At 39.6% G+C, this 12,721-nt stretch overlaps 3 protein-coding genes across 7 annotated transcripts in view; all 3 read right to left on the bottom strand.

The window, feature by feature from the left end:
• LOC145462727 (uncharacterized) overlaps nucleotides 1-12,721 on the bottom strand; it is a 179,673-nt gene that overhangs the window by 27,849 nt on the left and 139,103 nt on the right. For all 5 annotated transcript variants that reach the window (XM_081446318.1, XM_081446319.1, XM_081446321.1 and 2 more), the window contains 10 exons: nucleotides 12,335-12,436; nucleotides 12,149-12,247; nucleotides 11,606-11,707; nucleotides 11,370-11,474; nucleotides 11,149-11,250; nucleotides 10,834-10,932; nucleotides 9,968-10,108; nucleotides 9,714-9,821; nucleotides 8,963-9,160; nucleotides 8,277-8,375 (listed from right to left, as the gene is read on the bottom strand). In XM_081446318.1, the coding sequence (XP_081302444.1) occupies nucleotides 8,277-8,375; nucleotides 8,963-9,160; nucleotides 9,714-9,821; nucleotides 9,968-10,108; nucleotides 10,834-10,932; nucleotides 11,149-11,250; nucleotides 11,370-11,474; nucleotides 11,606-11,707; nucleotides 12,149-12,247; nucleotides 12,335-12,436 (1,155 nt within the window). The remainder of the gene's footprint in view (nucleotides 1-8,276; nucleotides 8,376-8,962; nucleotides 9,161-9,713; nucleotides 9,822-9,967; nucleotides 10,109-10,833; nucleotides 10,933-11,148; nucleotides 11,251-11,369; nucleotides 11,475-11,605; nucleotides 11,708-12,148; nucleotides 12,248-12,334; nucleotides 12,437-12,721) is intronic.
• LOC145462738 (histamine H2 receptor-like) lies at nucleotides 1,800-3,881 on the bottom strand. The gene has a single exon (XM_081446332.1). It carries the CDS (start codon nucleotides 2,808-2,810, stop codon nucleotides 1,806-1,808), a length of 1,005 nt encoding a protein of 334 aa, XP_081302458.1. The 5' UTR covers nucleotides 2,811-3,881; the 3' UTR covers nucleotides 1,800-1,805.
• On the bottom strand, nucleotides 3,893-8,265 carry LOC145462741 (adenosine receptor A2b-like). The gene has a single exon (XM_081446335.1). It carries the CDS (start codon nucleotides 6,310-6,312, stop codon nucleotides 5,386-5,388), a length of 927 nt encoding a protein of 308 aa, XP_081302461.1. The 5' UTR covers nucleotides 6,313-8,265; the 3' UTR covers nucleotides 3,893-5,385.

The following is a 12,721-nucleotide window of genomic DNA, read 5'->3' as shown; positions in this document are numbered from 1 at the left end:
TCATTTGAATTTTCAGAAAACCGTCATTATAAAGCAAAATATTTGTTTTGGGAAGATTTCAACTTCCCTGTCTTTGTTAAAAACAGATGTCTCACATTTCATCCGGCTGAAAAAATTAACTCAGCTTAATAAAATTTTGCCTGACACATGGAAGGAGCAGGATGTTGTTGACAAGTTGCCTGTTTTTTCTCTTTTCATGGCGAACAAGTGCAAATTTCAAGCGACTTCCGTGCGTAAATGAATTTTTGCAGATGAGTAATCATCTGCTAACCTTTGTCATAAATGTCGACTGAGAAGTCTTAATTTTATTCCTGTGTAAATTAGAATACGACGGGTTAAGTTCCAACTGTCAACTGAGTCAGCAATATCAAGAAAGCAATATCAAATCATTCAAATAAATTCTAGAGTTTCGCAATTGTTTTTAGGTGGCGATGTAGGCTCAGTGCGCAAGCGCTTCAAATGTATAAGATGAAGTCCAACATCCTCTTATACAATTTATACAAACTTGTTCTATGAAATGAGTATTGCGTTTCTTTTATAACATTACTGGCGGATAAATTCATGAAACACCAACAGCTAAGTAACGTCTAATCGTATTCTCCGTTCTATGTGTAATATAAAGCGCGTTTGAACATTATAAAGTTAGCAAATTTCCGATACTGAAATGCACTACCAGTATCAGCTATTCCCGGAAAACATCCACGAGAAAGTTAAGGAAAATGTTCACGCTCTTTTCAAGACAATTCCGCAAAAAAAAAATGATAATAATAATAATAACAAAAATAAACGAAAATTTTGCCCCTGGTCAAAACGGACAATAGGATTCCACTTTTAAAATAACGAAAAAAAAAAAAAGTTTTCGTGTAATATAAATTTTTTGATACAATTTTTTTAGAATCTATAAAACTGTATTGCTTAAGGCAACTTTCACTTTGCAAACGCACTTAGTAAAAGAAAGAGCTAGGATAAAACTTCGAAAAAATAAATGTTATCGCAAGTTAAACAACTTGACTTTTAGCTAATTAACTAATTTTTCGCAGAAACACGTCGTTCAAAGTAAACAATGAAAGAGTTCTCTTCCTCACCCTTTTTTATACAATGTTGTAAGGGTGTAAATGAACCGCAGACTGACATTTAAAACTATATTAGTACTAACTAAGCTTTTCATAAGTAGGTAAGGTAATGCCAAGTATTGTAAATAGTTGTCTTTTGTTTTTTTGATGTATTGTAAGTGACGTTTGTAAGACAGTAAAAGTATTTGAAAGAATAATAATAATAATAATAATAATGATGATGATGATGATAACAATAATGTAGTGTATTGTGAGTAGGTTAAGTATTGTGTCGTGTTGTAAGTAGTGTAAGGCAATGTAAGTAATTATGTGTTTAGCAATAAAAAAAAAAAAATAAAATAAAAATAAGTAAACAAATAAGCTCTAAGACACCGTTAACCGTTCAATTCGACGTCGTGGTGAAAACTCGGCTTTTCGTAAAGAAACTGAAATCACCTGTAAACGTTTGTCAATTGATATAAACTACTCAGATTAAACGAGATATATATACCTCTCCACCTCAAGTCAGTGACAAAACTTATCGGTACAATTTCCACCTGTATGCAGGGAGTGATACGAGTTCACAATGCACACGAGCTATATATTATAAAGAAAATATAAAACCAACATCAGACAACATTGACAACTTTGCCGATAAATATATACACGTTATTCGAATGCTCAACAAATAATACCCGTGGACGTTTCAGGTTTTGCGTGTTTCAATATAATGTGTTTTAACCATCTTTTAATTTAGTTTGCCTTCAAAATTCGGTTATTCCTCTTGTCCAAAGAATTCTCTTTTCGGGCACACACATGAATTTGCATTCGTTCCCCTCCGTAGTTCTTATTTGAAAATATATTTCGCAGTATGTCCATAACAGCGCTTCGAACGTGTCTCATCTTCCAACAGTAAATTACTGGGTTCAAAGATGAGTTCATTAACATCAAGGTACCTGAAGAAATATCAAAAGCTTTAATACCGGTACTTAATTCAGAGTTTGCAACAACAGCGAAACTACAAAATTGCGGCAAATTACAGAGCAGAGCCAGTAGGTAAACGTAAAATGTACCAATGGCAGATCCTCGCAGCCTTGCAATATTCGCCATCTCTTCGCCATTTTGTGTTACTTGCTGTATTTGCAACGCTTGAATTTGAACTCTGTGGCGACGCACGATAAAATAAATCTTGAAATAAAGCGCCGCTGAGACTGCGAGACACATTCCCCCAATAATGGCAAAAACAACGGAGGTCATATTCGTAGAGACCCGCCAGTTGAATAACGAAGCAAATGCACTAAACACCAAATTTGAGATCACTGCAGCAACTACCCGCTTGTGAGTAACAAGTTCCTGGTATCTGAGGTGAAGATGAATCGCCAAGAATCTATCAACGCTCAAGGCTATTACACCAAAAAACGAGGCTGCAGAAAATAAGTAAGTGACAAAGATAAACGCGTTGCATACTGCATCAGTTGAATTGTCTTGCTGTAACCATTTGACGAGAAGCCCAAAGTAGAAAGGCTGGACAAGTAAACCAACACCAAGATCAGAGACAGCAAGACTCAGAAGCAATGTTTTTAGAGGTTTCGCCAACGAGGAAGATTTTTGAATCGCTTGGATTGTGATGCTGTTCAATATGACGGCGGTAATGATTAGGAAAGCGTTCAAGACACAGTTAACAATGTACCATGAATAGAAGTCATCATATTGGGCACCACTGGGAATCAGCAATTCGTCACAAAGAGGACTTTTCATGATCTTGAATTTTTCTCAACTGTACGGTGTTTTGTGATGCTGAATATCCCCCGTTTTTGCACTTTAGGTTTTTATCTTAATTGCCTAACACGATTGAATAATTATTCAAGACGAAATTTGTCGATGCTCGTACCAATTTTGAAGATAAAGCATCTCGATTGTTTAACTAAAATGCGTTTGTAATCTCTAGTTGCCATCTAAGTTCGTCACAATTAACTCCACTGAATTAGAATAAAGCTATCGCCACAGACAAAATATTTGTTTAGGAAGCTCAAAGTACCATGTCCCTCCACAGAGCAGGCGTTTCTTTCATGAGCATATTCTGTCATCTTCAGTTTTAATTACAAAATTTTAATATGTCTGCTGTTATCCAGACCTTTCACCGATTAAATAAATAAAACAAATAAACTAAAGAACAATATTTAGAGAGGAAGCCACATCAGCCTTGGCTGGTTTTCATGCGGGTCTTCTATCCTGGTCGAATTGGAATTTGGATCGAGTGTTGGTTTTTGTGGAGCGAGGAGAACCGGAGAACCGAGAACCCACATATGGCACCGGGCGGGAATGGAACCCGTGCCAGATTGGTGGGAGGCGAGTGCCCTCACCACTGTGCCATCCCTGCTACCCAAAAGAAATAAAGAGAGTCATCTAAAGAGAACACGCACAGCAAAGCTACGTTCACGTCCATATGTATATTTTAATCACTTTAGACGTTCAACAAATTGACATGACAGCAAGACAGAACGGTACAACAATAGCATTTTTTTTTGTGACATGTTCTAAAAAAGCATTTTAGCTCAAGAAATGTACGATTGCTTCATTTTGCAAAACTTCGCAAACCGAATGCTTCGATTCTTTCCAACGCTGCCTAATTCGACGAAACGTTTTGCTTTAAATCGTCAGTTTCAATTTCAGGTTAAATCCCCCAGCTAGAATACAACAAAGAAAATAATATTTGACATTTATCTTTTTCTGTTTTCGCTGAGTAAAGAATGGGACGTGGGTGAATTTATTCCATGTCAATCATTTCACCTGCTTACAAGTTGTTCCTTTTTTATGCACTAATAAAAATGTTAATCATATATTTGAACTACAGAGAAAGCTGTGAAGACATGATTCGTCATCGCAGTTATGCACACAACGTAAGTAGTTGTAAAATTAAAGGCTGAAAAAGATTCAGGCTTGAACGGGATTCGAACCCATGACCTCTGCGACACCGGTGCAGTACTCTACCAACTGAGCTATCAAGCCAACTGGGAGCTGGTCACTTAGTGAGTTCGTAATGTACCCGTAGATGGTGAAGATGTGCTGCTTAAGCTGCGTATATAACTGCGATGGTCAATCATGTCTTCACATCTTTCTCCGCAGTTCAAATATATGACATTTCATATATTCAGTTGCATTCTTCACCATCTTCGGGTATATTACGAACTCACAATGTGACCAGCTCCCAGTTGGCTTGATAGCTCAGTTGGTAGAGCACTGCTCCGGTATCGCACAGGTCATGGGTTAGAATCCCGTTCGAGCCTGAATTTTTTTCAGGCTTTAATTTCACGGTTGCTTAAGCTGTATATATAACTGCGATGATCAATCGTGTCTTCATAAAAATGTTAACAGCCCCTTTGGAAACTTGAAGCAAGATGTTAACTCCCACTATGAAAAGGATTCTCTCGTAAATTATACTTGCGAACAAAAAGGGCCCTCTACAAAAAGCAAAAGAAAATTTCAAACTCACATCCAGTTTTTATTTACGACTTTTGTTCGAGAAGAAACAGGTTTTTCACACTTCGCCAAGAGCGCGGGGTGTGACGGGAAGCGAGGCCGGAAAATAACCCTAGACAAATACCGTGCAAACCTACTTTCGTGAAGTGTATTCAAATTTCGTCATAAAATCTTCAATAGCTATTACAGCAGAAATACTGCGCAAGTTGTTTCTGATTGTTAAACCTATCTTTAGGTGACCTTGATCGTGATAAATTTGTGTATCTAAGCTTTAAATGGCTATTAGTTACAAGTCTTAATCCGTCAAGCCGAAAATTAATGCGTGATGTGAACTTCAACCAGAAGCCGTATGATCACCGACTATGTGATCTCGATACTGGACTCCCCTGTTAAGATAATGGTGCAGTTTCTCGTACCTTTTAGAGGATATGATTTGTTAACAGATTGGAACTCGGAGCAATATTCTGGCCTTTTTATAGGGGTGGGTTACTGGGCACGATACCGATAAAAAAAAATAGCGATAAAACTACAGCTTTAGAGCGACTCTAGATAGTTAAACATGCTGTTATTAACCTTATTAGACAAGCTGCAAGGTAATGTTTTCAAGGCAAAAATAACATTATTTTTTACGTTGTTTTTTGAAACCATTTGCCTCCAATCGCAAGTCGATTGCTGCACCTTCCTCAGCTGTGACTTGGGATTAAAACATACATTATCATCGCCAACCTCTTAGAAACATGCACGGCAAATTTTAACAACATCTGTGCTTGTGCCTTTTTCAAGCCAGTTTCGAAGGAAAATATTCTCCAGTCGAAACGGGCAACATACTCAAATTCGAATGTGACGCCTTTACTCAGCTGTGACTTGGAAGGACATTTCGCAGTATGTCCAAGATAGCGTGTCGAATGTGTCTCATCTTCCAACAGTAAATAACAGGGTTTAAGGATGAATTGAGAAATATGAGGGTCCAACAATAATATGTTAGGCCCTTTGTAAAAGTACTTGATCCAGAGACTACGACAGCAATAAATCTACAAGTCTGCGGTAAATAACAAATCAAAAACACGAGATACACGTAGAATGTCCCGACTGCCGATTTTCTCAGCCCAGAAACATTCGCCGTTTCGTCATTCTGTGTTCCTTGTTGTACTTGGAGGGCTTCAATTTGTTCTCTGTGGCGTCTCACGGCTAAATAAATCTTGTAATATAGCAATGCTGTGGTTAAAAGACAAACTAGAGCAATAACGATAAACATCACGCTAAAGAAATCTTTTGGGATCCACAACCTTGCTAAGGAGAACAATACACTGAAGGCCCATATTGAGATCACCGCCGCCACAACTCGCTTGTGAGTCACAAGCTCCTGGTATCTGAGATGAAGATGAATCGCCAAGAATCTGTCCACACTCAGAGCCATAATACCGAAAAATGTAGGCACTGAAAACATGCCCATGGCGGAGACAAACACAGTGTACAGGGTACAAGTTGACTCACTGTTTCTTTGCAACCACTTGACCAGCAACACGACGTAAAAAGGTTGGCACAAGAAACCAACACCAAGATCAGAGACAGCAAGACTCAGAAGCAATGTTTTTAGAGGCTTTGGCAAAGATGAAGTTCTTCGCAGAGCCTGGATTGTGACGCCGTTCAATATAATGGCAGTGAGGGATAGTAAAACATTAAGGATGTAATTAACAATGTACGACGAATTTAAGGCCTCAACTTCCTCACTCTTGGGCTGGTATAGCAGTCGCAATTCGTCACAGAGAGAATTTGCCATGATTTTGAACACAGAGAGGTTTTGAATTCTTTCAATGGTAACGATCGCGTTTTGTAATATTGAAAGTAGAGATTTATCTTAAGAAATGAAAAATAAATATTTCTGATATCTATTTTACACGTCTTTTAAAAGTCCATCAAAATTAAAATAAAGCTATGGCTACCACACAAAATATTTGTTTTGACGTGCTTAAACATTTTACGTCTTGGCACTAAGAGCAGGTGGGCCAGGCCTTTATCATCGAAAATCTTAGCTTATTTGAATATTTCTTTTCTTTCGCCTACAGAATAAAAGCCATGGCTTCCAAACAAAGAAGAAAAGTCGTGCATGATGTCGGAGAAAGTACCAAAGAAATGAACGGTTTTTCATTTCCTTGTCTTTGAGCGAGGATATGTTGATTAATTTCGAATATTGAAAATTAAATTAGGCAGAATATTTACTTTCGTAACAGACAAACGAGTTTAATGTGAAGTTAAACAAAATCCTTTTTTATTATTATTCTTAAACTAATACACAAAACTCGCTGCAGGAAGATGAGCTTCTGGAGTCGACTTGACCGTATTCTCTTACAGTTGTTTTAATGGAATATCCTACGCAAGCTACCGTTAGTTGTTCCGCAATTAGTGCATTGTTAATTAGCTATGGTCTAACTTCAAATCGATTCTTAATGGGGCATCTAAAACTTATAACTTTATTTCTTGTCTCCGCTTGGTTTTTGCTGCGATTCAAATAAATTATTCCACCCACTGCGAGCTTTTCTAGAGGGGCCAAACATTTCTGCGACAGCTTTGCGAAGATTTGGCGACTTAGGTTTTGTTTGGCGGCGTCTGTATGTCGGTAACTACGACTAAGGTAAACCTAACAAAACTAGCATTTAGTCGATGCTGCCAACAAAGGAAAAGGAACAAAGGTCGTGGAATATCTCTCGTCTAAATAAATGTATACTACTCTTCTCAGTAGACCGCGACACCCAAGAATTTTTTTGCCGCCTTCAGAGTAACATTTTTGATGCCGCGAGTTTGTTTCAAACCAACCACGTGGTACATTGAAATGCACCACGTGAGGACATTTTTTCTGTGTGGCGTCATAACTTTTTCGTATTACGTGATGTTCATTCACAACGTGTTTATCTTCAAGAGGAAAGCTTATCGTGTCGAATGCGTCTAAAAAAAACCGCTCCGAATTTGTCCTGATCATATTTTATCTTCAGCTGATAAATAGCGGCCATGCGGACAGTTCTATGGCAGACAAAAAGCGCGGTAATCTTTCTGTTAATTGAGGACGAATGAACATATAACCGAATTTTAAGACTTTATGAACTAGAAGCGAAACTTCCGCGTGACACTAGCTTTTGATAGCTGAACAGAGCGGCGGCCATTTTGGATTTGAACGTCTGAGGAGATACTAGGAATGCAGTTGACTCGACATGTTTTATAACGAACAGTAACAAGCAGCGTTGTGCGCCGGTTGGTTTGGTTGATCAAATGTTTCAACCAAAATCAAACTCGGTTACACTTTAGTTGATTTGGCTGAGGTTTCCCCTGATATGGTTGATCAATATTGAAGAACCATTCTAACAAATTAACTAAAAGAAGGTTTTTTCGCCGTACAACACGAAGAAACCAAACAGACTCAGTTTATTCCGGCAGGACCCAGACGAACACGACCAAACGGTTATAATCAACCATTTCCATCGATCGAAAATGGTTGGAGCTCGTCTCCTGTTGTCAGAAATCATCAGAACCCTTTGTGACAGAAAAAAACAGGTCCTGACAAAACACGGGAAACCATCCAATAAACTTACCGTAAGTGAAAATTCCAACTTGAATCATTTCTTTGCGACACAGGTTGCTCAAAAACCTGTTGTGTATGACGACCCTTGACTGACACAATTTTTCCTCCCTTTGGACAATAGCCTCAAGTAACAAGGCTTTAAGCGTCTTAAAGATAATTTGCTAACTTACCAGAGATTCTGCCCTGGGTGACGCCCCAGACTCCACCAACAGTTTAACGACTTCAACGTGACCCGCCTCGGCTGCCATATGCATCGGTGCATAGCCATTCTAAATCAGTGGAAAGAAGGACTTGTTTTTTGGGTGACATTGCAAATTCTCCCAGCAAATAGTTTAAAGAATATGGACATCGCTAAGGAGAATTAGCGACGACACGATAACACACGGAACCGAACACCCCACGAGTAATAAGGGGTCTTCTTATGGTGAAGGGTCTATGACTCAGATCCCTAGTTCTAATCACTAGATGAAATATATATGTAACAGTCCCAAATTCAACTCCATCCGCTGGGATGTTTAGCCATAGTTTCGTACGAAAAGAATCAAGGCTATTGAGCATAACTTTCACGTGGTACTTTTTTATGCTGTAAAAAAGTGATTAACTTTAAGTTCTGTGGATGACACCGTAATGTGTAGCAACTGAAATGAAAGCTACTCAGCAGTTTTATGTGAGACCGTTTATTATGCAGTTTAAGGTGGTTCGAAATTTTAATACCGTGGATGAAACCCTACTAACAGGAAGCTAAATAACTTTTATTTTTGTAATTAAGGCCTGATGTTTATCAATTCTATTCCATTCCATTCCATTCCATTCCATGCTATGCTATACTATGCTATTCAATTCTATTCAATGTTACCTCATCAGGCGCGTTGATATCTGCTCCCTGTCCGATCAGCTGAGAGATCAGTTCTCTATGTCCATTGGCGGCAGCCAGATGCATGGCTGTTCGTCCAATCTTGTCCTTAACGTGGAGCTGTAGTGTTGATTTACTTAACAGAATGCTAACAACCTCAGAGTGACCATTCTCTGCGGCCAAGTGAAGAGGAATGGAACCCTACAATGGCGAGAAAATTAACATGCTAAGGTTGCTAAATTTAAAGTCATTAAAGATCTGGCAGATGTCCTTTTCACTACAATGCATGCTTTGCTTTCGGCAAATCAAGCCAAACTTTTGCCATCCATGGAGATCATAACCTTGAACAATTGAATGTTTTGCCTTTTGTTCACAGGTTGTTGTTATTGTAAGTTTGTCAGAATGTGTTATTGTAATCGGGCTGGGTGCAGAAAATGCTTAGTTATAACGAAGTATTTCAGTTTTAGATCACATTGTGCCTCACTTCAAAATTTTAGGCAATTACGACATTTTAAGCAACAACGACATTCAATTTATTACCTCTTTTTAAAGCAACAAACGGTGTTTGAAGTGTTGCAATAAATGGGTATGGCACTGTTTTTTTCAACAACTGAAAATCTTCATGATTCTGTATATGTAAAACTAAAGAGAAGATGAAGTAATCACTCGTAACGACTGATTGGCGTAACAAACTGTTTGACGTCGGTTTTTCCTTTATGACGATAGGTAAACAATACAGAGCGTCCGCTCTTACCTGCACGGCTGTTGCCGAGTCCACGCGCACTCCAGGCGAGTTCAGCAGTATTCGCACGACACCCACGTGACCAGACTGTGCGGCTAAATGTAACGGAGTGAAACAGTACTGCGGGTGCAAACAAAAAAAGATTAGAAGCAGAGGGCTCCAAAGACTACGCCAACAAATGGCGCTCAATTGAGTCAGAAATAAGTCCATTTTGAGATAAATTTCAGCGTCAAACATCCAACCACAGTCAATAAAAACTAACTTACGTCCGAGCGTGGTCCTTTTTCACCGTTATCCACCATTGAAGGAGACTCGCTTTTGATTGTCCCGGACACCTTTAGGAGCATTTCTCTGACTACTTCGATCTGACCGTACTGGGCGGCCACGTGAAGAGCGGACAAGCCAGTCTACAAAACAACAGGTAACAAACAGTAAAATAAATACTGAATCACAAAAACTATTGCTGGACCAGCCAGTGACCCACTAGCTGTAAGGTCGAATGGGGTGGGGGGGGGGGGGAAGAGAGAGACGACGAGCGAGAAGAGGGGGGAGGTGAAAAAAAGAGTAGGGATAGAGTAAGAGGTAGACGTAGGAGTAGAAGATAGCCTCAGGGCAGAGATTTTCAATACCCTGTCTCCTACAGTGGAGCCTGTTCAAAGGTCAACGCAGCGAGCTAACATAGTAAGCCAGATCTAGAGCAGCTACTTAAAAAAATCGTCACATTCGTAATCCCATTTTTGATGGGTTAAGGTAACTTGCCCCAATAATGTAAAGGTTTCCATTTACACTTCTGGGTCGAGAGAGGCGCGGCCAAGCTGAAACCAAGACCTATTTATCCAACGTGCAAACCATTCGGCCACCGAGTCCTTCAATAGTACTTCTGATATCACTCTTGTAGCACCTGTAAAAAACGAGCTCACTAAAAGTAAGGACCCCTTAATAGTAACGCGCTTTCCGAAATTCGAGAATCATTCAAAAGTTTCAACCTCTGCCAAGTTCACGAGCCCAATGAAACTTAAGAAGTGCTTTTGTCCCTGTATACTCCAAAGTGCAATCTGTCCTTGCGTTCCGTTTATTTTGCAAGTATTTTCGTAAGAGGTAAGTCGGAGGTTAAATTTAAAATTCTCCTAACCTTTACGCTTGCCATGCTCCAAGGAACTTTCCCGCGCAAAACCTCTAGCACGTCCACGTGACCAAACCTGGCTGCCAGATGAAGAACTGTCATCCCATCCTATTGAAGAAAACAAACAATAGGGTTGAAAACGATGCACGTCGATTTAATTAATGAGACGTAAAAGTTCATTGGTCTGCGCCATTTCTCTCGCATTTTCTAGTCTCTTCCTGTGGTAAAAGGAAACTTAATGATATCAAAAGTATGTTGCCCTCGAGTTGTGTGACCATCTTCACTCTTAGCTATAGACGGTGTAAGAGCGGGGCTGGTACTTACCGCATCTTCATCACTTGCCGAGGCTCCGTGCGCTATCAACACTTCTACAACAACTTTATGACCACCGCTGGCCGCCAGCAACAGGGGTGTGGCAAATTTACGCTGTAAAAAAAGGAAAATTGGAATGGTTAAGATTCCAAGATTGATAAATCTTAAAGGAGTAGGGATTATAACGAGTTTTTTACTAATGACTCTAGGAAATGAAACAATGCTATCGTTACCTTGTTTCTTGCTGTTGTAATTCCTGAAGGGTTGAATTTCAAGAGTTCTTTCATCACTAATACACTGCCTTTCATCGCTGCGATGTGAACACAGGTGCTGCCTTCCTGTAGAACGAAGAAGTAAAGGAAAGCTGTAACAACCATTAACTTCCCTTTGACTACCAATGTTGTACTATACATGAAGCCCAAGCTAGCACTCTTGAATTAACTACCGCACCGACTCGCTGCTTTCTTACCGCGTTTTGTTGCATCATGACTCCAGGTTTACGATTCAGGAACAGCGTCACTACTTCGGAATGATCGTTTTGTGCGGCGTAATGAAGAGGAGTTTGTCCTTTCTGTCAACAAGACAGACAAGGTTAAAGTCGTACAAACCGTTTTTCTTTTACTGCTCATAAAGAAATAGAAATCGTTGTAAAGTTCTCTAGCAACCAACAGAGCAAACACAGTGTTTTGGAAGCAAAGCTGAAAACATTTGTGGCTTAACTTAGGCGCTATTTCCTGCCTCAAGCGCCTGTTGCACGTTTTCCCGTCCATGGCACCTTCTGCTCGTTTTCCCGCGCTTTTCACCGATTGTATGTTTTAACTTTGAATTTTGATTGGTCAGTTGTACAATTTACATTTGTTGTGATTGGCCTGTTGCGATTATTATAGTTTTTGCTTGACAATATTCAAAAGATACGTACTTTATGACAGCCAAACGAGAATAGACTCGCGGGTTCGAAAGTAGTTTTAGCGCGTGCACGTAATAAAAGACAATGATGTTGGCAGGTACTCACGTTGTCCAACGCACTGATGTCAGCTCTCAACTCTAAAAGATGCTCACAGACCTGCAGTCGACCCTTCTCCGCGGCTAAATGCAGTGCTGTCTTCTTTTCCTGTAGACAGAATGCTCTCGTTAGCCTAAGCTCAAACATTGCAGACAGGTTGAGAATAGTGGAGAGTACCGGAACACAAACTCTCACCAGTGTGAAGGCGTCCACACTTGCTTTGTAACTGGCGACTAGAAGACCGACTAGCTCTTTATGACCGCTCTCTGCCGCCAGATGGAGAGGAGTGAGTCCCACCTATAAAGAAGAATATCTCTTGTGAGTAAATAGGAGGAGAAATGTAACAATCTTCGCTGTCGTTGATTTGTTTAATGCAATCTAATTGTTGCGCAGTCCTTCACACCAAGAAGAAGAATAGCTTGTCAAAGAAAAATGAGCAATAGTCAGTAAATTATGTGGGAGTGACCATCGTTCCTGAAAAATCCTCGTTAAAGTGGGTAATAGACATGATGTGGCCTTATTTGTTCCATAGAAGTTTTAAATGCTTTGTTTTAAACTCAACATCTCAGACGATAAGACTTC

Source organism: Orbicella franksi, chromosome 12 (assembly GCF_964199315.1).
Source record: "Orbicella franksi chromosome 12, jaOrbFran1.1, whole genome shotgun sequence".
Classification (NCBI taxonomy): domain Eukaryota; kingdom Metazoa; phylum Cnidaria; class Anthozoa; order Scleractinia; family Merulinidae; genus Orbicella; species Orbicella franksi.
The sequence above is the reverse complement of the archived record's forward strand: the minus strand, read 5'-3'. Positions and strand labels throughout refer to the sequence as shown.

Coding starts and splice junctions, on each gene's coding strand:
- LOC145462738 (XM_081446332.1), bottom strand. CDS start 2,810: ATGAAAAGTCCTCTTTGTGACGAATTGCTGATTCCCAGTGGTGCCCAA.
- LOC145462741 (XM_081446335.1), bottom strand. CDS start 6,312: ATGGCAAATTCTCTCTGTGACGAATTGCGACTGCTATACCAGCCCAAG.